At 56.5% G+C, this 24,088-nt stretch overlaps 2 protein-coding genes across 4 annotated transcripts; both read left to right on the top strand.

Annotated features, from left to right (window-relative positions):
- The first annotated feature begins 683 nt into the window (after positions 1-683).
- On the top strand, positions 684-9,398 carry POLM (DNA polymerase mu). 3 transcript variants are annotated; one of them, XM_027572980.2, is made up of 11 exons: positions 684-1,105; positions 2,575-2,761; positions 3,429-3,527; positions 3,683-3,853; positions 4,531-4,602; positions 6,164-6,284; positions 7,441-7,573; positions 7,692-7,794; positions 7,931-8,140; positions 8,217-8,300; positions 8,436-9,398. In XM_027572980.2, the coding sequence occupies exons 1-11, from the start codon at positions 807-809 to the stop codon at positions 8,520-8,522; spliced, it is 1,566 nt and encodes a 521-aa protein (XP_027428781.2). In that variant the 5' UTR covers positions 684-806; the 3' UTR covers positions 8,523-9,398. The 3 variants fall into 3 exon arrangements, with proteins under 3 accessions (XP_027428781.2, XP_027428780.2, XP_027428782.2); XM_027572979.2 differs by having other exon boundaries at positions 7,910-8,140; XM_027572981.2 differs by lacking the exon at positions 7,692-7,794 and having other exon boundaries at positions 7,449-7,573; positions 7,910-8,140.
- An 11,973-nt stretch (positions 9,399-21,371) lies between these two features.
- Positions 21,372-23,874, top strand: PGAM2 (phosphoglycerate mutase 2). Its single transcript, XM_027573831.2, has 3 exons — positions 21,372-21,954; positions 22,070-22,250; positions 23,669-23,874. Exons 1-3 carry the CDS (start codon positions 21,541-21,543, stop codon positions 23,833-23,835), a joined length of 762 nt encoding a protein of 253 aa, XP_027429632.1. The 5' UTR covers positions 21,372-21,540; the 3' UTR covers positions 23,836-23,874.
- The last annotated feature ends 214 nt before the right edge of the window (positions 23,875-24,088 follow it).

Below are 24,088 nucleotides of genomic sequence, written 5' to 3'. Positions count from 1 at the left end.
ATGCATCTGGATTTCATTTTGGCGTTAAGGAGTGACAGAGAAAGCCAATTTCTACTTTTCCAAATGGCCGGCCAGTGGTACCAACGCCGCTGGACGGAAACGCCTTCCGGGCTTTGAAGCCCCTCGACCAGCACTTTCCAACCTCACGCGTCCGCCCCCTCCCCTCCCGCCCCCGTCCCTCCCCCGCGCTGCCGGTCCCCCCAGCTCCCCGCGTCCTGCCCCAGCCGCGCTCTCCACCCCGCCCCCCACCCCCCGCACCCTCGCCCCCGGACCCCCACCCCGCTCTCCCCGCCCCCAGGGCCCCCGCCCCGGGCTCTCCTGCTAGTCCCCCCGCACACCGCGGGTCCCGCCCGCGCCGCGCTCCCCGGCCCCGCCCCCGCCGGGCCCCCCACACCCCGTTCGTACCGGACCCTCCCGCCGGGCCCCCGCCCTGCGCGCGCCGCCCCGCCCCCAGCGCTCTCCCGCCCCGCCCCGCCCCCATTGCTCTCCCTCGCCCCGCCCCCAGCGCTCTCCCGCCCCGCCCCCAGCGCTCCCCCGCCCCGCCCCCATCACTCCGCCCCGCCTCCGCGCTCGCCCTGCGTTCACCGACCACCCCGCGCACGCCCCGCCCGCGCGCTCACTGGTCCCACCCCCGCCCCGCCCCCGTTCTCCCCGGCTTCGCCCCACACGCCCGCGCTGTTCCACTTAGCTCCGCGAGTTATTTACATAAAGGGCGTGTCCTCTGGTGCTATTTGCATGGAGAAGGGGCCGGAGGCGCGAACTCAATCCCGCGGGAGCCCCCGACCTCTCCGAGTGGCCCAATTTGCATGGGGCGGGGCCTGCTCGCACGTACCGCCAGGTGCCGCTTCCTCTTCCAGCCTGCTTCTGCCGCCTTTCCTCCGATTTCCGCGCTCCCTTTTCCGGCGCCGCCCGCGGCCAGAGACGGGATGCTCCCGAAGAGGCGACGAGCGCGGGTCCTGTCCCCCGGCGGCCCTGCCTCCTCCTCTCCGCCGCACTTCCCGGGCGTCGCCATCTACCTGGCCGAGCCGCGCATGGGCCGCAGCCGCCGGGCCTTCCTCACGCGCCTGGCGGTCTCCAAGGGCTTCAGGGTCCTGGACGCCTACAGGTGCGCGGTCGTGGAGAAGCTTGCGGCCCGGGGTGGGGCCCTTGCCCGCGGCGCTTTGGGGGGGTGGCACCTGTCCGGGGCTCCTGTCGGGCGCCTTGGCGGGGGGGGGCACCTGTCTGGGGCTCCTGCCGGGGCGCCTTGGTGGGGGCACCTGTGTGGGGGTTCCTGCCGGGGTGACTTCAGGGGGGTCACCTGCCCGGGGGCTCCGGCCCGGGGCGTGGTTTCTGCCTGGGACCCCTTCAGGGGGTCACCTGCCGGGGACTCCTGCCCGGGGCGCCTTCATGGTTGGGGGGGCGCCTGCACGAGGGGCGCGGGGCGGGTGCTGCGCCCACAGGGGACCAAGGGACGCCTGTGTGGGATCGCCATGCCGTCACGCCCCAACGACACTGCTGCGTGGTGTGAGCGCCTAAGCACAACATGCCGGTGCTCAGAACTTTGCAAGTGACCAGCCACACTCACAAGCGGTGTTTCTTTTCAGCTGAGGATATTGAGATCTAAAACGACTCACCTGGCAGTGGAGGGGCACCTGAGGTTTTGGATTCCAAGTTAACCCTGGCACTTCATGCTCATGTGGCTTTTCTCTCAATATCCTCTTGTATAAAAGGGTGCTTGCAGTTAGGGCCAGGAGTGTTCTGTAGGACAAGGAGAGAACTATACCAGAGGCTCTGTAAAGAGCTATAGGGCCCTGTGGGGTGGTTAAGGATATCACTGGCTAATGGCCTTGTGCCCTCCGTAAGTTCATCTTACCCCGTTAGCCAAAATGACGCCTCCCCTCTGGGCTGAGACAATGACTTGAGTGAGGCTCCAAGATCAGCAAAAATTATGGGCTACAGAGATCCTGCTGAGATTAAGGAAATGGGTTCCGGTAGGTTTAAAGTTGGAAGAGCAAGCAAACCAGGGGCCAGTCCCCCAGCAGATTTTTTGTTTGTTTGTTTGTTTGTTTAAGTGATTTAACCATTCCCAGTGGTTAGACCCGCTCAGAGAGGAGTTTAGTGTGCTGGGTGCTAAGCCTCTAAGCCTTTTGCTTATGAGTTTGTTTAATCTGTGTAACAACCCTACACAGTAGATAGGTTGTTACCTACTTTAAAGAGGAAGAAATCAGGGGACAGAGAAGTTAAGCGAGATGCCCAAGGCCACCCAGCAAGTATGTGCCAGAGCTGGGGTTCACACCCAAGCAGTCTGGGTGCAGCAGACGAAGAGCCTCTGGTTCTGCCCCCTAAGGACCTCCATTCTCAGAGACTGGGGGAGAGAAGGGCAGACGAGTTGACAGAGACGTGGGCTGGGCTGCAGCTCTGCAGGTGCTGGGGTGGCAGATGTGTTCCTCTTTGAGAAGGGGCTTTCTGAGGAGGTGGCATGGAAGAATGAATGGGTGCTCACCAGGCAGAGGGGACAGGAAGCAAAGGCCTGGAGGCACAGAGCGAGGCAGGAGGGACCTCTGGATGTGAGCTGTGCCCCCTCTCTCTACCCAGCTCCGAGGTGACGCATGTGGTGATGGAACAGACCTCAGTGGAGGAGGCCGGCTGCTGGCAGGGGCACAGGGCGGCAGCAGCCTCACCCCAAGGATGCACCCGCCCAGCACTGCTGGACATAAGTTGGTTCACAGAAAGCATGGCAGCTGGGCAGCCCGTGCCCGTGGAGAGCCGGCACCGCCTGGAGGTGAGCTGGGTGGCCTGGCGTGGGGCCCGCAGAGAATGCCCCAGTGCAGGCTGTGGCTCGGAGGGCACAGGTGGCCTGTCAGCAGCACCGCGGTGCCTACAGATGTGGGGGGGCAGTGGGGCTCAGCTCAGACCACCGGGGGCCCTGGGAGGCCAGGCCATCCTGGCTTCTGCTCTCATTGGTATGACCTCTTGAGGTCCACTTATTTCTAGCATCTTCAGGCCTTTCGTGCTCAAGTAGTGAGATAGCAACTCCTGCTGAGATGACCCAAGGACCAGCAGGAAGCTGTCCTCACGGTGCTGTGGGTGTGTGGCTTCTGCCCCCATTCAGTGCTTCCTGGGGGGATGCAGGTGTGGGCTCAGAGTCCCAAGGTCAGCTCTGCCTGTGGGCCACGAGCCGGTGTCCCTGTCTGCGAGGCGGGCATGACAGGCACTGCTAGCCCACGCGATTGAGACCGTTGCGGGAGGGAGAGCACACACGTCGTGTGCAGTGACAGGAACGGTCCTCCCTGAGAGTCCGCGGGTGCTGGGCCTGCTGATGCTCTGGGTGAGGAGACCCTCCTCCGCCTGCTTCGCCCCTCCTGTCCTTGTCAGGGGCAGGGCTCTGGGGGCTGCCGGGCCCTGCCAGCCTTCAGCCACCAGGTGGCCTCTGTATTGCCCGTCCCCAGGTGGCTATGCCGGGGAAGGAGCTGCCCAGCCCAGTGAGGATGCCGCCCTATGCTTGCCAGCGCCCCACGCCGCTCACACACCACAACACCGGCCTCTCGGTGAGCCTTGGGTTCCCAGCCTCCCTGGGGTGGGGCCGGGCCTGTTGCCAGCAGCCCTGCCACTCTGCCCTGTCCCAGCCTGGGGACAGGTGGGTGGGAGCTGGAGGGCGTGGAGTCAGGCACCGTCCCCCCTCACCAAGGGCCTCTCCTTGCAGGAGGCTCTAGAGGTGCTGGCGGAGGCCGCAGGCTTTGAGGGCAGCGAGGGCCGCTTCCTCTCCTTCCATAGAGCGGCCGCGGTGCTCAAGGCCCTTCCGAGCCGGGTCACAGCCCTGAGCCAGCTGCAGGGGCTGCCGCACTTTGGAGAACACTCCTGCAGGGTTGTCCAGGTAGGTGCTCCTGGGTGGAGTCGTGAGTGCAGGCAGGTGGATGAGGCGGCCTGGGGATCGTGAGCATGGGGGGGTCAGGGGCTCAGTGCAGCCATGGAGGCCGGCTTCAGGGCCAGGGCAAGCCACCCTCTGCTCGGATTCCTCAGCTGTAAATGGGGGCCACACCATGTGGCTGGGAGGGCCCGGGCAGGACTGGTACCTGGATCGTTGGCATCGGCCCCGCTGTCTGGGATGGTGGACGGGAACCCTGGACTTGGAGCACATCTTTTTCAAAATACAAAGTACGTAAGGACCCAAAATGTCAGGTGCTTCACATGCCATGTTGAGCGTACCATCTAAGGGGTTCCCTTGCCACTGGGAGACTGTGTAGGGGGACCAGACATACTTCTGAACTCCAGCTTTTAAGCAAAGTCCCATTGAATACATCACCCGTGTTTGGAAAAGCCACGGTTTCCATATTCTGGGACTTGTCATTCGTCTAAAAGGTGGCCCGTGTTCCCTGGGCCCAGGGCCGTGAGGCCAGAAGCGTTGGTGCCTCCCCAGGCATGGTCTCTATTTCTAAGCGCCCCTGGGTGCTGATCGGACGAAGCTGCCCTGCTGAGTGTGGGGGTTCCGCCTGGTCCTCAGGCCCCAGACCTTGTGTCCAGTCAGGCTGAGCCTTCTGCTTGGTCCCCTAGGAGCTGCTGGAACATGGGGTGTGTGAGGAGGTGGAGAGGATCCAGCTGTCAGAGCGGTACCAGACCATGAAGGTACGTGCAGGGCGGACCCCAGCAGGGGCTCGGAGCCTCCCCCGGATGGCAGCCCGGTTCCAGCCACGGACGGGAGGCAAGCAGGGCGCCCAGGAATCAGAGAAGGTCTCGCTGAGGAGGTAGCAGCGAGCTGACACCAGAGATGCATGAGGCAGCCAAACAGAGTGGGGCGAGGAGAAGCTGGCGTTTAGCACAGGGGGGTTTGCACATCCACTCAGCACCATCACTGGAATGTTCTCCACTGTGTTGTGTCCCCCAGCATCTTAAACAGAGCGTACTAGACAAAATGTAACTTCCTCCCTCTTTATGATCTCGAGCCCCGCTTGTCGCCCTTTGTCCACAGCGCACCTTCTCCTGTTCCTACTGCCCCTGATCTGACGCGCCAGAGCTCTGGTGGCCGCCTCTGTCCCGCGGCTCAGACACCTGTCCCATCAGCGACCTGTTGGGGGCGGGGGGCTTCCCTGGCAGGGTGGGCCGTCAGTGCTCTGGGAGGTGGCCCGGAATGTGGTGAGGGCCAGCGGGGGGCTTCGGAGAGGGAGAGGAGCCACGGGTGAAGGACAGAGGGTCCCAGGTGGGCGCCCAGGCCAGCAGAGAGGTGGGTCAATGATTAGAAGTTCATTGTTGAAGCAACATGGTTGGGCTGTTCTGAGCATTTTTTCTGTCAGGACCCAGGCTCTTGGTTCAGGGGATTGAGGGAAGGGCGGCCAGCATAGCCCAAGATGGGCAGGGCTGTAGCCAGAGGAAGCAGGGCCCAGGCTCTTGGTTCAGGGGATCGAGGGAAGGGCGGCCAGCATAGCCCAAGATGGGCAGGGCTGTAGCCAGAGGAAGCAGGGCTCGGGGAGCCGAGTGCCACAAGGGTCCTCCCCCTTTCTGTGCGTCGGCCCCCTCACCAGCTGAGACCCAGCCACGGGAGGCTCCCCGTCTGTGGGTTATGGCCTCCACCACCGCACAGGCCTGACATTCTGTTTCACTTCCAAAAATTGCTGGAGCGGATGCCTACCTTGGACCAACAAGCTGTGGTCGGGGAGGAAAGAGTGACTTGCTGGGGCTGGGGGCTGCCTATCCCCCGCCCCATGTGGGAGACCCGTGTGGGGCCGGCCGCCCCTGATGGGAGGTTGGCTCCCATGCTGCAGCTCCTCTAGAATGACCCTCTGGTTTGCTAAGGAGAAGAACCCTGGTGCGAAACCCCAGCTGCTACTAGGTGGGAGCGGCGTGGTTCCCAGTGGACAGGAGGCTGTGGGGGTGACTGGTGTGCGGTGCTGGACTCACAGGCTGGAGCTGCACAGGCTCTGGGGGAGAGACTTTTCCGGAGCAGGGGGTCGAGGCCCTCAGAGGGAGGTACACCGGGGTCTGTCCGGGCCGTCTTCCGCACAGGCTAGCCTTGGGGTTTGAATCCTGCCTGTGTGAGCCCCATGTGGCCTCGGGCGACCTGCTTGACCCAGACAGCCGTGAGCGGCCACGGGGCGGCCTGGGACAGCACCGCCCTCGCGGATGGTGGTGGCCATCTGCGTCTTCTGTCAGGACTTTATTCCTGATCACACTGTGCTCGTCCCCCAAACAGCTTTTCACCGGGATCTTTGGGGTTGGGGTCAAGACTGCTGACCGGTGGTACCGGGATGGGCTGCGGACCCTGGACAGCCTCCACGAGCAGCCCGAGAGGCTGACCCAGCAGCAGAGAGCAGGTGAGCCTCGGAGAAGGACGGGGCCCCGGGCCCCCCACACCACGGAGCCCTCAGCCCTGACACGCGGTGCGTGCTGGGGGGCTGCCTGGACGGGAGGGCGTGGGGTCAGTGCACAGAGGTCCCGGAGGCAGGCAGGCCTCTGTCTGGATCTGCTGGAGCCCTTCTGCAGTGAACAGTGATGGTGTGACGTTCACACCTCCCGGTTGGACCAGGAAGGGAAGGCCGTGTCTCAGCGGCCCGTGCCCCGCGCACGGCTTGGCAGCATGGGGCTGGTGTCCTGGCACACTGGCAGATGGCATGGGGACCTGTGTGGCAGGAGAGGCTCAGGACAGGGCCTGCTCATGGCAGGGGGCCCCATGCAGTGGAACGAACGGGAGCTTGAGAGTGTGTCAGGCCTGGGCTGGAGTCCTGTCTCGGCCACGTACTAGGTAGGTGACCACGGCCCTGAGACTTAACTTCTCTGAGCCTGCGTTCCGTTGTCTGTGAGCCGCTCCGTGTGAGGCCAGCAGGTAGCAGGTGTTAGATGGGCCTCCCCGCGTGGCCACGGTTGGGGTCCCCACCAGAGTGGTTCCGCAGCCCGGCACCCACCGCGTCTTTGAACATCTTCCCTCGGGCTGTGGGAGGGGAGGCCCTGTGGGGGTCTGCAGGCGGTGCGACCCATGGAGTCACGTGTCTGAGGGAACATGAGGTGCTGTCAGCCACATGTCCCCGTGACGCGGTCAGGAACCGCCTACCGAGAACCCGTGCCCCCAAGCGCCGTTGCTCCCCCTCTGAAACCTCTCCTGACTGTGCGGGAGGCAGCGGTCCCCCCGCAGGTGCGGAGCTGGGCCAGGGCTCCGGTGAAGGGGTTCCCGAGCGGCAGACCAATCTCCTTCATGTCCTTATCTTTTTCCGGCCCATTTTATGGAGGGGAGAATCGAGGCCTTCAAAGGGGTAGTCTGCGTCGTGACTGCATCCACACCAGCACCCTGATGGCACGGATGGTAGTTCTGCTAGACGTTGCCGTTGAGGGGACTGGGCAGGGGGGCACGGGGGGCTTCCGCCCTTCCATGCAGCTGCCCGCGGATCTACGGTTTCCTCTGCTTCAAAGGGAGGAGGGACAGTGGAGAGCGCGAGCTGGTGGGGCCGGGAAGGTCAGGAGACTGTGCTTCCGCAGGACTCCAGCACTACCGCGACCTGAGCGTCCCGGTCCAGCGGCCGGAGGCAGAGGCCCTGCAGCAGGTGGTGGAAGCCGCTGCGGCGCATGTCCTGCCCGGGGCCACCGTGACGCTGGTGGGTGGCTTCCGGAGGTGAGGGGGTCTGCCAGCCCTCCAGGGTAGGCCCCTGAGGTGGGCCCTCCCTCACTAGCGGGACCTGGGAGCGGCCACAGCCCCGTGTGGACCCCGGAGTCAGATGGCGCCCCCTCAGGGGGAAGTTGCAGGGCCACGACGTGGACTTGCTTGTCAGCCACTCCCAGGAGGGCCAGGAGGCCGGGCTGCTGCCCAGCATGATGCGCCGCCTGGAGAAGCAGGTGAGGGGCTCGGGCTGCCTGCCTGGGCCAGGCGGACGGCAGGGAGGACTGCCCGGACCTGGCTCCTGCCCCGGCCCCGCCCCGCTGTGGCCTGCCACGTCTGCTCTGCCCGCAGGGGCTTGTCCTATACCACCAGCACCACCGTGGCCGCCCTGAGGACGCCACCCACCCGACCCCGCGGAGCCACACCATGGATGCCTTCGAGATCATTTTCTGCATTTTCTGCCTACCACAACCCCCAGGGGCCGCGGTGGGGGGCGCCCAGAGGAGGGCCGTGCGGGTGGACCTGGTGGCTGTCCCCATCAGCCAGCTCCCTTTTGCCCTGCTAGGCTGGACTGGCTCTAAGGTAGGCGTGGGCTTTGGGGGCCGGGCCTGGGGCTGTTGGGGGGTAAGTGGCCCTGACACGACCCCGCTCTCCCCAGCATTTCCAGCGGGAGCTGCGCCGCTTCAGCTGGAAGGAGAGAGGGCTGCGGCTGAACAGCCATGGGCTGTTTGACCCGGAGCGGGTATGTTGCTGGGGGGGGGGGGTTGCCTGGGGGAAGAAACTGCTGCCCCTCCCCACGCCTCCACACGCCCTTCTCCAGGAAGCCAGCACCGTGGGGGGCAGCGCCCAGGCCTTAACACCCCCACTCCTGTTGCAGAAGATGCTTTTCCACGTGGCCTCCGAGGAAGACATATTCAGGCACCTGGGCCTTGAGTACCTTCCCCCAGAGCAGAGAAATGCCTGAGCCTGCCGGCCCCACCCCACTCTGGCGAGCCAGCCCTGTGGGCTCCAGGGAGAGGATGTGCTGTGGCCCCAGGTCCTCACCCCTCCTGACCCCCGACCCCCGACCCGGAGCCCCACCCACCCTTCAGTCCAGGATCTAATGAAATGTGCACCTGCACCAAACCAAGCTCTGTGTTCTGAATGCGCTGCTATGATGGGGAGTGCAGGGCACCTGGCCCCCATCAGCTATGGGGTGATAGTTGGGGGCACTGTGGCGGAGTGCTTCTGGGCCAGTGTGGATGTGAATGGCGCCGTCTCCGTGGTGGGGTGCTTGCAGAGCCTGAGGTGGCGGATGGCGGTGTCCCAGGGCTCTGAGCTGGGGGGTGGAGGCCTGGAGCCGCTTCCCACCAGGAGTACGCAGTTGGGGCGCTAAAGGGCGGCCAGCATCTGGAGAGGGACAGGGTGCAGAGGCAGGAGCTGGGGTTGGGGGAGAACTTCCGGTGCTGGCCCCCACCTTCCAACCAGGTTTGTGGTCTCCGGTCTCTGCCTTTGGTTTTCCAAGCTCTGTTCTCGGAAGGCCTTTAACAGTCACGTAGCGTCCCCCCCCCCCCCCGCTTGCTCCCTGTGCCCCGCAGCTCCCCACCCTGTTAAGTAATTCCAGAGTCCTCACCGTGGCCCCTAGGGGCCTGGCATTCCTATGTCCCCCTGACCCCCGGCCTCCTCTGCACTCCCACTGCGAGCCGCAGATGCCCGCAGGGCTGGTGGGGGTCCCAGCATCTCATGGAGGGGCACTGGCCACGCAGTGTCCTCTGCTCTGGCACCTTCGCTGCTGGACCGTCCACCTGGACACTGTCCGGACTCACAGGTCTCTGTCAGGTGAGGACCCCCCTGACCACCTTCTGCAATAAAAAATATTGTTCAAAGGAACTTGAAGTAACGTTGACTCTTTTTGGCGTAGTGTTTTACGAATTGTAACGTGTGTAGACGCGTCCACTTCCACTGGGCCAACCTTGAAAATAAAGCAGCCAGTTACTGTACCAGCAAAATGGGTTCGCTTGGGAACAGCGCAGGGACTGCGGTCAGGGTTAGGGCCAGGAGGAAGAGGCTGGGCGGGACTGCCCTGCAGGTCCGATGGAGGAAGCCAGGGGCTCGGGTGGTGCCCGGCGGCAGGGCAGGCTTCTTCCTGAGCTGGTGCTCCGTCCGAGCCCCTCTCCGGCCTCCAGACTCTTCCCAGGGAGGTTGTGTTCGCTCAGTGTGCCCGCTCCGCATCAGGACGCCCGCGCACTGGCCGGTCACGGCCACGTGCTCTCCTAGCGCTTCGGGTCTCTGCGGTTCTCCTGCGGCAGGGCCTGTGTGCGCGGGCGGACTCCGTGTAAGCTTCCGAGACTGGCCCCTCCGCATGGGGTCTCCGACAGTCCTCCGGGTGCCCGCGGGTCCTCCTTCCAGCGTGGGGCATCATCTGGCGTCGACGCGTCCACCTGTCAAGAACTTGTGTCCAGGCTCCGGTGACCACGAAGAGAACCGCTGCAGACCTGGACAGGTGTCTGTGTGAACACAGGTTCTCCTTTCTCGGGGCACACGGTGAGACCCGGGGTCTCCAGGGCTTACGGGGCGAGGGTGTGCCACTTTCCAAGACCGCCACACGGACAAGCGTCCCCGGAGCCCGGCGCTTGGTCTGCGCGCACCCTCGCTGTGGGTGTCCCGAGGGCGTGCCCCCGCCGTCTGCAAGGCTGAGCACTGTCACCGCTCTACCATCGCCGACTCCGCTCTGCGTGCGGGTCCCCTGTCCTCTGTAACCGTTCTGTGTGTAGGCTGTGTGTTCATTTCTTACAAGGGCGCCTCTCAGAGCAGAGGAAGTCTGGTTTTAGGAAGTCTGGTTTGCCAATCTATCAGTGTACCTTTTTTTTTTTCCTTGCTTCTGGGTCATGTCTCTGACTCCGAATTACAATAAACGTTTTCTCTGTTTTCTTGTGGAGCGTACAATTTACATGGAGATGTAGGATTCATTTTGAGTGAATTTTAAGTATGAGGCTGAGGATTCGGTATCTGCAGGAGGAGGCCGGTGGTTCCAGCACCATCTGTCAACAAAACCGTCTTTTCGCTCCTGGATTGTCCTCAAACCTTCCTGGGATGTCCGTTGGCCAATTTTGTGCGGGGCTATTTCTGGGTTCTCTTCTGTTCCATCTCTTTCTGTGCCCATCGCTTCAAAAACACCCTCCTAACTCAACTAACCTGAATTGGAGAGGACTGCCTAGTATCAGCTGGTGTGAGTCCTCTAATTTTGTTCTTTCCAGATTGTTTTGCCTGCTCTTCTTTTGACTTTCCATATAGATTTTAGAATCAGTTTGTCTGTCTACGAAGGAATACTTTGGGATTTGTGAACACAGGATGTCTCTGCCCGAGGTTGCTCGTCTTTGATTCCTTCTATCAATGTTTTATGGTGTTTCAACATAGAGACCCAGCCCCTGCTCTGTTAGGTTTATGCCTAATTCTCTCTCTCCCTTGGAGCTGTTACAGATTGTTTCAATTTCCAGTTGTTCTTTGCGAGCACTCAGAAACCCCCCGATTCTCATGCATAGGTGTATCCTGAAACCTGACAGAACTCACTGTTAGTTTAGATTCCCGGTGGTTCTGTCTGTCCGTCCACATAAACAGCCCTCCTGTCTGTGACTGGGAACAATTTCAGGTCCCCTGTTATTTGCTTGTGTGGCCTCACTGGTCTGGCTGGAGCTTCTGGGACTCCGCGGGTGGATGTGGGCCTCTTTGTCCTGCACCCGATCTTGGGTTCAGCGTTTCCCCATTAAGATGATGTTAGGGGTCCAGCGTCTGTAGGTGCCCTTTATCAGATGAAGGAAGTTCGGTTTTATTCCTAGTTTTCTGAGTGTTTTTATCAGGAAGGGGTGTTGGATTTTGTCAAATGCTTTTTTTTTTTCATTCATTGAGATGATCATGTGTCATTTTTGTCAAAAAACAAAACATTCTACTGATTGGGTATATTAATTGGCTTTCAGATTTAAACCTCCCCACATAAATTTCGTGGTGTAGAATCCATTTTATTTGTTGCTAGATTCTGTGCTGAAGTTTGTATGTAATAGATCCTCGGCAGCTGTCTCTGCTGTCTTTTTTTTTTTTTTTTTTAAAGATTTTATGTATTTATTTGAGAGAGACAGAATGAGAGACAGAGAGCACAAGATGGGGGAGGGTCAGAGGGAGAAGCAGACTCCCCGCTGAGCACGGAGCCCGATGTGGGACTCGATCCCAGGACTCCAGGATCATGACCTGAGCCGAAGGCAGTCGCTTCACCAACTGAGCCACCCAGGCGCCCGCTGTCTCTGCTGTCTTTGATGAGTGATGGTATCAGGGTGATTGATACCACGGAACGCAAGGTTACTGTTCACTTTAACCAACGTGCATTATTATATTCAGGGCGAGTTCCTCGAAGCCAGCATGGAATTGGGTGATTTTTAAAAGTCCAAACTATAAGTTGTCTTTAACTCAATGTGTTTGGCTGCGATATTATGATACAATAAGAAATGCGTAAAGGCATCTGGGTGGCTCAGTCAGTTAGGCGTCCGACTCTTGATTTCGGCTCAGGTCATGATCTCAGGGTCGTGGGACTGAGCCCTGTGTCAGGCTCCCTGCTCATTGGGGACCCTGCTTCTCCTTTTCCTCCCCGCTCATGCTCTCTCTCTCTCAAATAAATAAATAAAATCTTTTTAAAAAATAGAGAAATCCATATCTTGGTCTTCCCGTCCACCTCCTGGCCAGAGCTCCTAAATCCCACGAAATGTCTTGGGTGAAAGGAGTGTCTTTTTTCCAGTGAGGCACTCACTCGGTGGGCTCTGGGATGGCTTTGGGATGGGGCTGGGCACCAGAAAGATCAGGCTGTGATTAGAAGCCCAGCCCCATCCTTGAGGGAGGGGAGAGGCCCTGGAGATGGTTCATAATCAGTCACGCCATAAAAATCCCTAAAGTACAGGTTTGGGGAGCTTCTGGGTTGGTGAACACATCCTGCGTCGCAGAGTGATGCACCCCAGCTCCACAAGGTTGAAGAGCAGAAGCTGCTACACTCAGGAGCCTTCAAGACCACACCCTATGCACCTCGTCATCTGTTTGTACATATCTTTTATCATATTCTTTATTGTATAATAAACTGGTAGTGAAAGAGTTTCCCTGCGTTCTGGGGGGAGTTGTTCTAGTAAATTATCAAACGCAAAGAGGGGCTTGTGGGAAGCCCGATCGATAGCCGATCTGTCAGAAGTACAGGTGAGCACCTGGGGCTTGCGACTGGCTTCTGAAGCGGGGGCAGTTTTGGGGCACTGAGCCCTTCCGCTGTGGGGTTGATGCAGTCTCCAGGGAGATGGTGTTAGAGCTGAGTTAGATGGTAGGACGCCCAGTTCTCCTTCTCTGTGGGGAAAATTCACAGCGTGAGTGTTAGCGGTGGTGTGAGGAGTAGAGTCCAAGAGCAGAAACAGCCTCGTTTTCTTTAGTTGCTGGGCAGAGAGTGCCCGTGTCCAAGGCCAGGCCCTTCCTGTCTAATGAGACTATTGCATGGTTTGGGGTTAGGCAAACAGTTGTTCTATTTCTTCTTTCCTGCCCTGCTGCTCTCTTCCTGATTATATTTCTTTGTATATATAATATTGATGGGGGTGCCTGGGCTGCTCAGTCGGTGAAGCATCTGCCTTCGCCTCAGGTCATGGTCCCAGGGTCCTGGGATTGAGCCCCGCATCGGGCTCCCTGCTCAGTGAGGAGCCTGCTTCTCCCTCTGCCCCTCCCCCCTGCTTGTGCGTACTCTCTCTCTCAAATAAAATCTTTAAAGAAAAATATTTAGTGGTTCTAGAAATTATATACACACTTTTCATAGCCTGCTTAGAATTAATATTTTACCACTTCCTGTGGAATGGAGAACCCTACCACCCTACAGGTCCCTTTACCCTTCATGTTGTAGTTTGATTCCCTCTGCATATGTTGGAACCCCCAGCAGACAGTGTTAGAATGACAAATTCTAAATTTATAATGTATATGTAGCTATATATATTAAGTTTATATTTTATGTGTGTGTGTGTGTATATATCTTAAGGGTAGCTATATATACATATGTATATAGCTAAACTTAAGAATAAAAACTGCCAGTTATTTCACCAGGAACAGATGGATTTATTCAGGAATAAAAGGGAATTTCAGTCCCGGACAAACAAGCTGGGCAAGACCTTAGGCAAGTCTGGGGAACGAAGGAGAAAAGGGGTGAATTGGGAGGGGCTGTTATGAACTCAAAGTGCATTGGAGGAAGCTAGGAGGGGGGCGCGGTGGCTTTTCGGTGGCAGAGCTGTGGCCCTGGATGAGCGAAGCATCTGTCCCTCCTGCGGGGGGTCACAGCCTCGGGCAAGATCCCATCCAGGTGAGGGCAGGGAGGGCTCTCCCTGTTGGGTCAGCGATGGACCCCGTGGGAGGGCTGTGAGAGCCCCCTGCCAGAGCTTCCAACCCCATCTCTGGGAGGTTTCCCAGTACTGATTTTCACTATATATGGGGTATATCCTCCCCATTTTTAAAAAGATTTATTTACTTTAGAGAGAGAGGGAGAAAGCAAGAATGCAAGCAGGAGAGACAGAGGGAGAAGGAGAGAGAATCCCAAGCCTGATGTGGGGCTCGATCTCACGACCCCGAGATCACGACCTGAGTCGAAACCGAGAGTTGGGTGCTTAACCAACTGAGCCACCCAGGCGCCCCTATATATGTATTTTTACAATTTATGTTGCTCTTCCTGTATTCTTGATGTTCTCACTTTCCCTATGATACCATTTCTCTTCTGTCTGAAGAACTTCATTAATATTTTCTTCTAGAGCAGCTGCTCTACGTATGAATTCTCTTACTTTTTCTTCATCTGGGAATGTCTTTATTTCACCTTCGTGCCCCAGGGGCATTTTTGCTGGGTATAGAATTGTCAGGCTACAGTTCTTGCATTTCAACAGTTTAAAAATATTGTTCTGCTTTCTTCTGGCCTGCTTGGTTTCTGGTGAGAAACCCAGAGCCTTGCAAAGAATTGCTCCCTACATGAAGTGAATCATTTTCCTCTGGCTGATTTTAGAATTTTTTTTCTTGGTCTTTAGTTTTTGTACATCTATCTCATTATGATGTGTCTGTACAAATTTCAATTCTACAATCCAGGGTTATCATTTGTAATCACCATGCTTTACATTAGATCCTTAGGCTTTATTCATTTTACAGACCTCTCCCTATTTCCCCCACCCCCATCTCCTGACAATCACTTTTCTACTGTTTTTTATGGATTGGACCTTTATCGTTTTCTTTTTTTTAAAGATCCCCATATAGAACCCTCCTACACTGTTGCTGGGAATGCAAGCTGGTGCAGCCACTCTGGAGAACAGTATGGAAGTTCCTCAAAAAGTTGAAAATAGAGCTACTCTACAACCCAGCAATTGCACTGCTGGGTATTTACCCCAAAGATACAGATGTAGTAATCTGAAGGGGCTCCTGCACCCCAATGTTTATAGCAGCAATGTCCACAATAGCCAAACTATGGAAGGAGCCTAGATGTCCATCGACAGATGAATGGATAAAGAAGATGTGGTCCATATACACAATGGAATATTATGCAGCCATTGAAAAAATGAAATCTTGCCATTTGCAATGATGTGGATGGAAGTAGAGGGTATTATGCTGAGCAAAATAAGTCAATCAGAGAAGGACAAGTATGTCACTGATATGAGGAATTTGAGAAACAAGAGAGAGGATGATACGGGAAGGGGGGGAAAATGAAAGAAGATGTGACCAGAGACAGAGACAAACCATAAGAGACTCTTAGTCTCAGGAAACCAACTGAGGGTTGCTGGAGTGGGGGGTGGGAGGGATGGGGTGGCTGGGTGATGGACTTTGGGGAGGGTATGTGCTATGGTGAGCGCTGGGAATTGTGTAAGACTGATGAATCACAGACCTGTACCTCTGAAACAAATAGCACATTGTATGTTAATAAAAAAAGAAAAATGAATTCTTGAATTAACAACAACAAAAAGATCCCCATATAAGTCATACCATGCAGTATTCGTCTTTATCTGGCTAATTTCACCTAGCATGATGCCCTCAAAGTCCATCCATGTTGTGACAAGTGGCAGGATTTTCCTTCTCATGACTGAATATTTCATTGCGTGTGTGTATTAGACATGTATGTGTATATAGATGATGATATGTGTATCACATCTTTATCCCTTCATCCACTGATGGCTGCTCAGCTTAGCCTTCTACAACCTGGCTGTCAAGAATGCTGCAGGGAACATGGGGTGCTGATATCTCTTTGAGATTCTGTTCTCATTTCCTTCAGCCACATGCTCAGGAGTAAGATTGCTGGATCATATGGTAGTTCTGTATTTTTAGTTTTCTGAGGAAACTCCATACTGTTTTCCAGAGTGACTGCACCCGTTGGCATTCCCACCACAGTGCATGGGGATTGTGGATAATCTCAGCAACACTTGTCGTCTTTTGTCTTTTTGGTGATGGCCATTTTAACAGGTATGAAGTGACATCTCATTATGGTTTTGATTTTCAGTTCCCTGGTGATGACTGATGTGGAGCGTCTTTTCAGCACCTTCCAGGAATTCCTTCCCTACAGTCAGCACTGAGCCTTGGCTTCCACAGACTCGTGGCTGCAGCACCTTACAACTTCTAGGCCCTTCTGTGATACCCTTGGCATTTCCCAGGCCCAAGTTCAGGTCTAAACTAGTGATATGGGAGGCTCCCGAACTCACTTCCTTCTCTGGATACACCAAATCCACAGGTACAGAGAAACAATTCCTCTAAAAAGAAATCCAGAAACTAGGTGAACAATTCCTACATATCGGGCAAACGTGAAAATACCCACAGCAAACTGGGTCACCAGTGTCTCCCTGGAAGGAGTTTGTGCGTGTGTTGCTGCCCTGGCTTTGGCGGCTGCCATCCACAGGCCATGCCCCTTGATCACCTATTTCTGGTGGCCAGTGGGGCTTGCATTTGCAGGGCCCCCCAGGACTGTTCAAGGAAAGACACTGTTCTTAAACAGCTATCTGCCCAGGGCTCAGCACAGAGTATGCAGACTGAAATCCTATCTCCCGGGCTTTCCAAGAACGAGGACTTTGCTTACTTTAAAAGCTGCGGCCTGAGGGTCAGGCTTCTAATTTAGCACACATCTATGGCTGAGCCTCCCCTTTGGGACACTAATGGGCCTTGGCACACTTTCAACCACTGGGGGCCACTAAGAAGAAAGAAGGTGGCTTGGGCAATCACAAAGGTTTGAGAGAACCGAGAGTGTGGGCTGGGCTGGAGGATAAGGTTCATCCTTATCACCTTCATGAGAACACTCCATCAAGATTCAGAGAAGTGGCTGTTTTATCAAAGACACAAACCAACACAGAGAGTCCAGGAAAATGAACAGAGGAATATGTTCCAAACACAAGAGCAAAACTCCAGAAACAGACCTTCATGAAATGGAGATTAGTGACTTACCTGATAAAAAGTTCAAAATAATGGTCGTAAAGATGCCCACTGAGCTCAGGAGAATTATGCATGAACAAATGAAAATTTCAACAAAGACGTGGAAACTAAAAGAAAATACCAAACATAAACCACAGAGATGAAGAATACAGAAATGGAACTGAAATTCAGCAGAAGGGTTCAGCTCAGACTACACGAAGCGGACTTGAAGACAGTACAGTGGAACTCATCTGATCAGAGGAGCAAAAAGGAAAAATGAGAAAGAAGATAGCTTAAGGGGCTTACAGGACACTATCCAAGGAGAAAATGTGCATTATAGGATCCCAGAAGGAAAGAGAATGAAGCCTATTCAAAGAAATACCAGCTGAAAACTCCCCTAACCTGGGGAAAGAACTGGGTATCCAATCAGGAAGCCCATAGAGTTCCAAATAAGATGAATTCAAAGAGACCCACACCAAGACACATTTTAATTAAGTTGTCAAAAGTTAAAGACAAGGAGAGACTCTTAAAAGCAGTAAGAGAAAAACACCTTTTGACATGGGAACCCTCACCCCCATAAGACTAACAGCAGATTTTTTCAGCAGAATCTTTGCAGCCCACATGGGAATGTCATGATATTTTCAAAGTGCTAAAAAAAAAAAAAAAGCTGCCAGCCAAGAATATGCTACCTGGCAAGCTGTCCTTCAGGATTGAAGGAGAGATAAAGAATTTTCCAGAAAAGCAAAAGCTCATGGAGTTCATCACTAGACCAGCCTTATAAGAAATATTAAAGGGGGGGGTGTCTGGGTGGCTCAGTCAGTTAAGCACTTGCCTTCAGCTCAGGTCATGGTCTCAGGGTCCTGGGATCGAGTCCTGCATCAGGCTCCCTGCTCAGCAGGAAGCCTGCTTCTCCCTCTCCCACTCCCCCTGTTTGTGTTCCCCCTCTCTCTGTGTCTCTGTCTGTCAAATAAATAAATAAAATCTAAAAAAAAAGATTTTATTAGAATGAGCAGGGGGAGGGGCAGGCAGAGGGAGAAGTAGACCCCCCTGAGTAGGGAGCTTGATTCAGGACTCAATCCCAGGACCCTGAGACCATGACCTGAGCTGAAGGCAGATGCTTAACGACTGAGCCACCCAGGTTCCCCCAAGAGCTGGGTTTTTTGTTTTTTGTTTTTTTTTTAAGATAAACAAAATAGACATACCTTTCACTACTTTTACTAATAAAGAAGGGGACTCAAAATTTTAAATGAAATAAAAGACATTACAACTAATACCACACAAAGGATCATAAGGGACGACCAATGCCAGCAAATTGGATAATCCAGAAGAAACGGGTAAATTCTGAGAAATACACAACCTACCAAGACTGAGTCATGAAGGAACAGAAAATCTGAACTGCTCTGTAACTAATAAGGAGATTGAATAAATAATCAACAACCTCCCAACAAAGGAAAGTCCGGGACCAGATGGCTTCACTGGTGATCCTACCAAACATTTAAAGAAAAATTAGCACCAGTTCTTCTCCAGCTCTTCCAAAACATAGAAGAGGAGGGAACACTTCAAAACTTATAAAGTCAGCTTTACCCTGATACCAAAACCAGACAAAAACACCACAAGGAAAGAAAAATTACAGGTCACTATCCTTGATGAACACATATGCAAAAATCCTCAACAAAATACTAGCAAACTGAATTTAGCAATGCACTAAAAGGATCAATTGAGTGGGATTTATTGCAGGAATGCAAGGATGACTCAACATCTACAAATCAATATGATAACGCCACATTAACAAAATGAAGGATAAAAGTCATATGATCATCTCAATAAAGGCAGAAAAAGGATGTGACAAAATTCAACATCCACTTAGGATTAAAAAACCCTCAAAGTGGGTACAGAGGGACCATACCTCAACATAGTAAAGGCCATGTATGATAAGCCTACCTCTAATCATACTCAACAGTGAAAAGCTTTTCCTTTAAGGTCAGGAACAAGACAAGAATGCCCACTCTCACCGCTTCTACCTGACGTAGTACTGGAAGTCCCAGCCACAGCAGTAAGACAAGAAAAGGAATTAAAAGGCATCCAAATTGGAAAGGAAAAAGTAAAACTGTCTCTATTTGGAGATGACATGATCTTATATATGGAAAACATTAAAGGGTCCACAAAAAGCCTGTTAGAACCAATAAGTGAATTCAATAAAGTTGCAGGAGGCAAAATCAATATAAAAAAATCAGTTGTGTTGCTACGGGCTAACAATGAACTTTCAGAGAAATTAAGAAGACAATCCCATGTATAATGTCACCAAAAAATAATAGAATACCTAGGAATAAACTTAACCAAGGAGCTGAAAGATCTGTACACTGAAAACTAAGATATTGACGAAAGAAACTGAAGACACACATAAGTGGAAAGATATTCCATGCTCATGGCTTGGAAGAATTAATAGTGTTAAAATGTCTACATCATCAGGGGCGCCTGGGGGCTCAGTCAGTTAAGCGTCTGCCTTCAGCTCAGGTCATGATCTCAGGGTCCTCAGGATCGAGCCCCACGTCGGCCTCCTTGCTCAGTGGGGAGCCTGCTTCTCCTTCTCCCTCTGCCACGCTCATGCTCTCTCACTCTCTCTGTCAAATAAATAAATGAAATCTTAAAAAAAATAAGATAAAATTCTTGAAGCCATGCTTCAAGCTCTCCAGTGATCTGCATCAGGACGCAGAGCCCAGCCCCTCGTGCCCTGTGCCACCCACATATCTGCTCTCCTGTGGGGACTGGTTCTTTGTTGCCCCTCTGCCTGGAGTGCTCTCCCCCAGAACTCGTCCTGGTGAGTCCTTTGCTTTCTGCTGCACCTCCAAGGGGCTGTCTCTACCCCTCCTCCTGCTCTCTCATCTCTCCCTAACCCCTTTTACTTGTTCCTACCAGCTGGGATGAAGGAGAACAGCTGTTGGGTTGTCATCTTTGTCCCCCACTGAACACGAGCTTCCTGCCTGGCTGTCTGCTGGGCCCCCAGGGCCTGATTAGCGGTCAAGGGAACAAAAAGTAGACCTTATATAGGAGGTGTGGCTCTAACAAGGGCAGAGCTGGAGCAGCAAGGCCTGCGTGTGGTGCTGCTAGGAGGGTGGCCTTGGGGTGTGGAGCCTCCGCCTGAGGGGCCCAGAACTGGGAGGCTGTCCCCTGGGTGGATAGCAAGGCTGGAGGGAGAGAGGTCAGGGCTTCACACACTCATGTCCAGGTCTCAGTGTAGTAGCTGACCCCTCTGCTGGCCTCCCGCCCACCCTTTTCCATTCTCAGGAGCGTGAGACGGTAAGGGTGTGGTCGCTAGGGCAGTGGGGTGGGAGGAGCTGTAGGGACCCTGGGCAGCCCCCCTCGTGAGAGCGCAGCTTCTGCCCCAGTGGACTTCATCCCCCCAAATCTGAATGCAGAGGTCTGGTCCCCCAGAATCAACCTCGGCCCACTTGTGGGTGCTCCTGCTGAGCTGGGCACGAACCCAACAACCAGTCCCTCTGGGGGGGGGGGCACGACTCTTGGATTTCTCTTTCTCTGAAAGGTGGTTTCAGTGGGGAGGGGCAAGCCTGGCTTGGGTGAGGACGGGGCGGGTGGAGAGTGGCAGCACCCTGTGCTCTCCCCTTCGGCCCAACCCCTCCACCTCCCCCGGCTGTCTTGGAAACAGCTCTGCCCGCCTCAGCCCAGGCCCCGGCCCACCCTACTGCCTGGCGCCCTCTCCTGCGGGGCCGGACCCCCACCCCAGGGCTACGGCCCCCACCTGCCCCCTGGCCACAGCAAACTGACCTTTCACTCCTTTCTGTCCTTGTGGGGACTAGCGGAGATGACGTCACAGTCCCAGCCTGGCCATGGGCCACAGGCTCCCTCAAGACTCATCCTGCGGGCAGGGCAGAGGCAGCTGGGGAGGGAAGCCCCCATGCAGCCCCCACGGCCGGCTGAGCAGAGCAGAGCCCCCGGGGGAACCTCCTGGCAGCTCACAGGCATGCGCATATGCACGCGCAACAAGTGACAGACATGGACACGCGTGTATACACGTAACACACCAGACACGCACGCATGTGCCCGCACATGGGCGCACACATGCATGTGTACGTGGGCAGACACGGGTGCCTGCGCACACACATCCCCGGGCTCCCCTTCACATACGCCAGCTCCCTCAGGGGAATGCAGGCTCGCCCCCAGGTGTGTGGACAAGGACCCGCAGAAAGGCCCTGGGAATGTGCCTCTGGCCTGAGGCCGCAGCGGCAGCCCTCCCGCGCGGACAGAGGAGTCCCGCTCGAGATCCGCACTGCTCCTGGCAGCCCCACCTCTCAGGCGGGTCTCAGACTCCTGCGCTTCCTGCCCAGTCCCGCGCGCAGCCCCACCCGGCCCGGGCGCTGCTGGCTGCTGGGGCTATTTTAAGGCCGGCTCTGGGCCTGCCCTCCCCCAAGCTTTGCTACTGGCCACCTGCCGCCGCCCGTCCCGCCTGGAATGCTGACTGGCAGTTGGCCAGGGTGGGGGCTGGGGACAGACGGTTATAAAACTGGGCGCACCTGGGAGGCCGCCGTCCCCCTCTGCAGCCCGCCGCGGTCGCCAGTGCCACCATGTCCGCTCACCGCCTCGTGATGGTCCGGCATGGCGAGAGCACCTGGAACCAGGAGAACCGCTTCTGTGGCTGGTTCGACGCGGAGCTGAGCGAGAAGGGGGCCCAGGAGGCCAAGAGGGGCGCCCAGGCCATCAAGGACGCCAAGATGGAGTTTGACATCTGCTACACGTCGGTGCTGAAGCGAGCCATCCACACCCTCTGGACCATCCTGGATGGCACGGACCAGATGTGGCTGCCCGTGGTGCGCAGCTGGCGCCTCAACGAGAGGCACTACGGGGGCCTCACGGGCCTCAACAAGGCCGAGACAGCCGCCAAGCACGGGGAGGAGCAGGTGAAGATCTGGAGGCGCTCCTTCGACATCCCGCCGCCCCCCATGGATGAGAAGCACCCCTACTACAACTCCATCAGCAAGGTGGGCTGCTTGGCGCATCAGGGGAGGGTCTAGGGGCAGGGCCTTGGGGATGGCAGCCCGGGTGGGTTGGGGGGCTGGCTTCCTGGGCAGGGAACAGCAGTGTGGATGCCCCCAGGAGCGGCGGTATGCAGGTCTGAAGCCTGGGGAACTGCCCACTTGTGAGAGCCTCAAGGACACCATCGCCCGGGCCCTACCCTTCTGGAACGAGGAGATCGCCCCCCAGATCAAGGCTGGCAAGAGAGTGCTCATCGCGGCCCACGGGAACAGCCTGCGGGGCATCGTCAAGCACCTGGAAGGTGAGGCCCATCCTTGCAGGGGGTGTAGGCGGAGGCAGGTTGGGGGGCAGACGGGGCACATGCCCTTGAACCAGTTGGGCCCCAAATGATCATCTCAGCTACAAGCCCCCAGCCCAGGCAGCTCTGCACACATAAGCACTCGGGGTCGGGGTTCAAACTGTGAATTGGGAGGACTGAGAAACCACTTTAAAAAGCCACTTTGCAAAATTTTTGTTTCACTCGTTTATGTACTGGGACACTATATACGAGCTTCCTTCTGGAGGTTGTGGGTGGAAACCGCTGCTCCAACCCGGGGCCCAGAGGCCTGGGGCTGGCCTGGCCTTCTGGCCAGAAGCCTGGGAAAGATGGGAAGGCCGTGCCCAAGGCCGCCCGGGGCCAAGGCAGGGCCGCCTGGCTCCAGATCCATTTGCTATGTGGCCCTGGTCAAGTCACACCACTTGCTGGGTCTCAACCACCCTCTCCGGGGTCGGGGTCGGGGTCGGGGGCGGGCTCATGAGGCCCAGGGCAGGGGACCCCAGCTCACACCCACACAAGGAAAAGGTAAGCCCAGTTAAGAGGGTGCTGGGGTGGAGCAGTCCTCGACCCCAGCCTGTAGCTGGGTTCCCACTAAGGAGCTCGGGGCGTGCATCTCCACCGGGCTCCCTTAGACATACAGATCCTTGGGAGTCTGAGACTCGGAACGGCCTTCAAGCTTGCCGGGACTGTGGAAAGGGGAAGAAGGCTAGTAGGTGGGGAGCCCCAAACCCCCTGCTCGGGGGGTCAGTGGGTAGCCGGCCAGAGCACAGACAGGCTGGTCCCCGAGGCCTGCCCAGTTTCAGTCCACCCTCCCCAACATCACCTCGTGCCCCTCCCTTCCAGGGGCCGGGTCTGGGAGAGAAGCGCAGAGGCCACCGTCACTGCAGTCTCCCACTGCCTGGAGAACCGGGCGGGGGGGGGGGGGGGTGTCGGAGCTGCAAAGGTCAAGCTGCTATTCCAGGCCAGGGGCTGCGAAGGCCGGCAGGGTCAGGTTTCCCTGGGAAACCTTGCCCTTTCCACCCACAGGACCTCCCCTCCACCCTGGTCACAGGAGGCCCTTCTCGCTGTCCAAGCACCCCTGCTCCTGATGGCTAGAATTTAGAATGCTCTAGAAACCAAACAGAAAAGACCCAATGGCGTGGCCCCAGGTCCCAGTGGCTCCCGGTTGGGGGCACAGGGTCCCGGTTTGCCACGGCTATTTCTGCAGGCCACTCGGTCTCTCACTACTGGCTCGACCTCCAGGGGCATCTGTGCGGGGGGCTCGCTGTGGGGGGCGGGCGGGCTGCTGCCTGGCTGGCCCGGCTCTGTGGCCCATAAAGGTCACGGGGCCTGCTGAACAGGAGGGCGGGAAACTGCCTGGCGGACTGGCCAAGGCGACTAAGGGTCCTGTTCCCTCGGCCCAGGGATGTCGGACCAGGCCATCATGGAGCTGAACCTGCCCACGGGGATCCCCATCGTGTATGAGCTGGACCAGGCATTGAAGCCCATCAAGCCCATGCGGTTCCTGGGTGATGAAGAAACCGTACGGAAGGCCATGGAGGCTGTGGCCGCCCAGGGCAAGGCCAAGTGAAGGGTGGGCTTCTGGCAATAAAGGCACCTCCACCTACCACCTTGAGTCCAGTGTGGCCCCGGCATGCCCGGCTCCAAGTCCTTGAGCTAGGGGTTCCACAAACCCTGCCCCAGGGCATGTGGCCCCTGCTGCCCACCCCCATTAGGTGAGAGGACCCCAGGAACCAAGGGCAGGAGCCTGGTCCCCAAGCCAGGCTATCAGGTAACTTCTAACAGGCCCCCTATGGTGACACCAAGAACCGAACCACCACCTG

Source organism: Zalophus californianus, chromosome 12 (assembly GCF_009762305.2).
Source record: "Zalophus californianus isolate mZalCal1 chromosome 12, mZalCal1.pri.v2, whole genome shotgun sequence".
Classification (NCBI taxonomy): Eukaryota; Metazoa; Chordata; class Mammalia; order Carnivora; family Otariidae; genus Zalophus; species Zalophus californianus.
Note: the sequence above shows the minus strand (reverse complement) of the source record. Positions and strands in the feature narration are given on the sequence as shown.

Bases quoted from the DNA above. Each gene is read 5' to 3' on its own strand.
- POLM (XM_027572979.2), top strand. From the start codon at position 807: ATGGGGCGGGGCCTGCTCGCACGTACCGCCAGGTGCCGCTTCCTCTTC. The intron at 6,285-7,440 runs GTGAGCCTCGGA...GTGCTTCCGCAG, and splicing joins GACCCAGCAGCAGAGAGCAG to GACTCCAGCACTACCGCGAC. The intron at 8,301-8,435 runs GTATGTTGCTGG...CTCCTGTTGCAG, and splicing joins GGCTGTTTGACCCGGAGCGG to AAGATGCTTTTCCACGTGGC.
- PGAM2 (XM_027573831.2), top strand. From the start codon at position 21,541: ATGTCCGCTCACCGCCTCGTGATGGTCCGGCATGGCGAGAGCACCTGG. The intron at 21,955-22,069 runs GTGGGCTGCTTG...GGATGCCCCCAG, and splicing joins ACTACAACTCCATCAGCAAG to GAGCGGCGGTATGCAGGTCT. The intron at 22,251-23,668 runs GTGAGGCCCATC...CCCTCGGCCCAG, and splicing joins CATCGTCAAGCACCTGGAAG to GGATGTCGGACCAGGCCATC.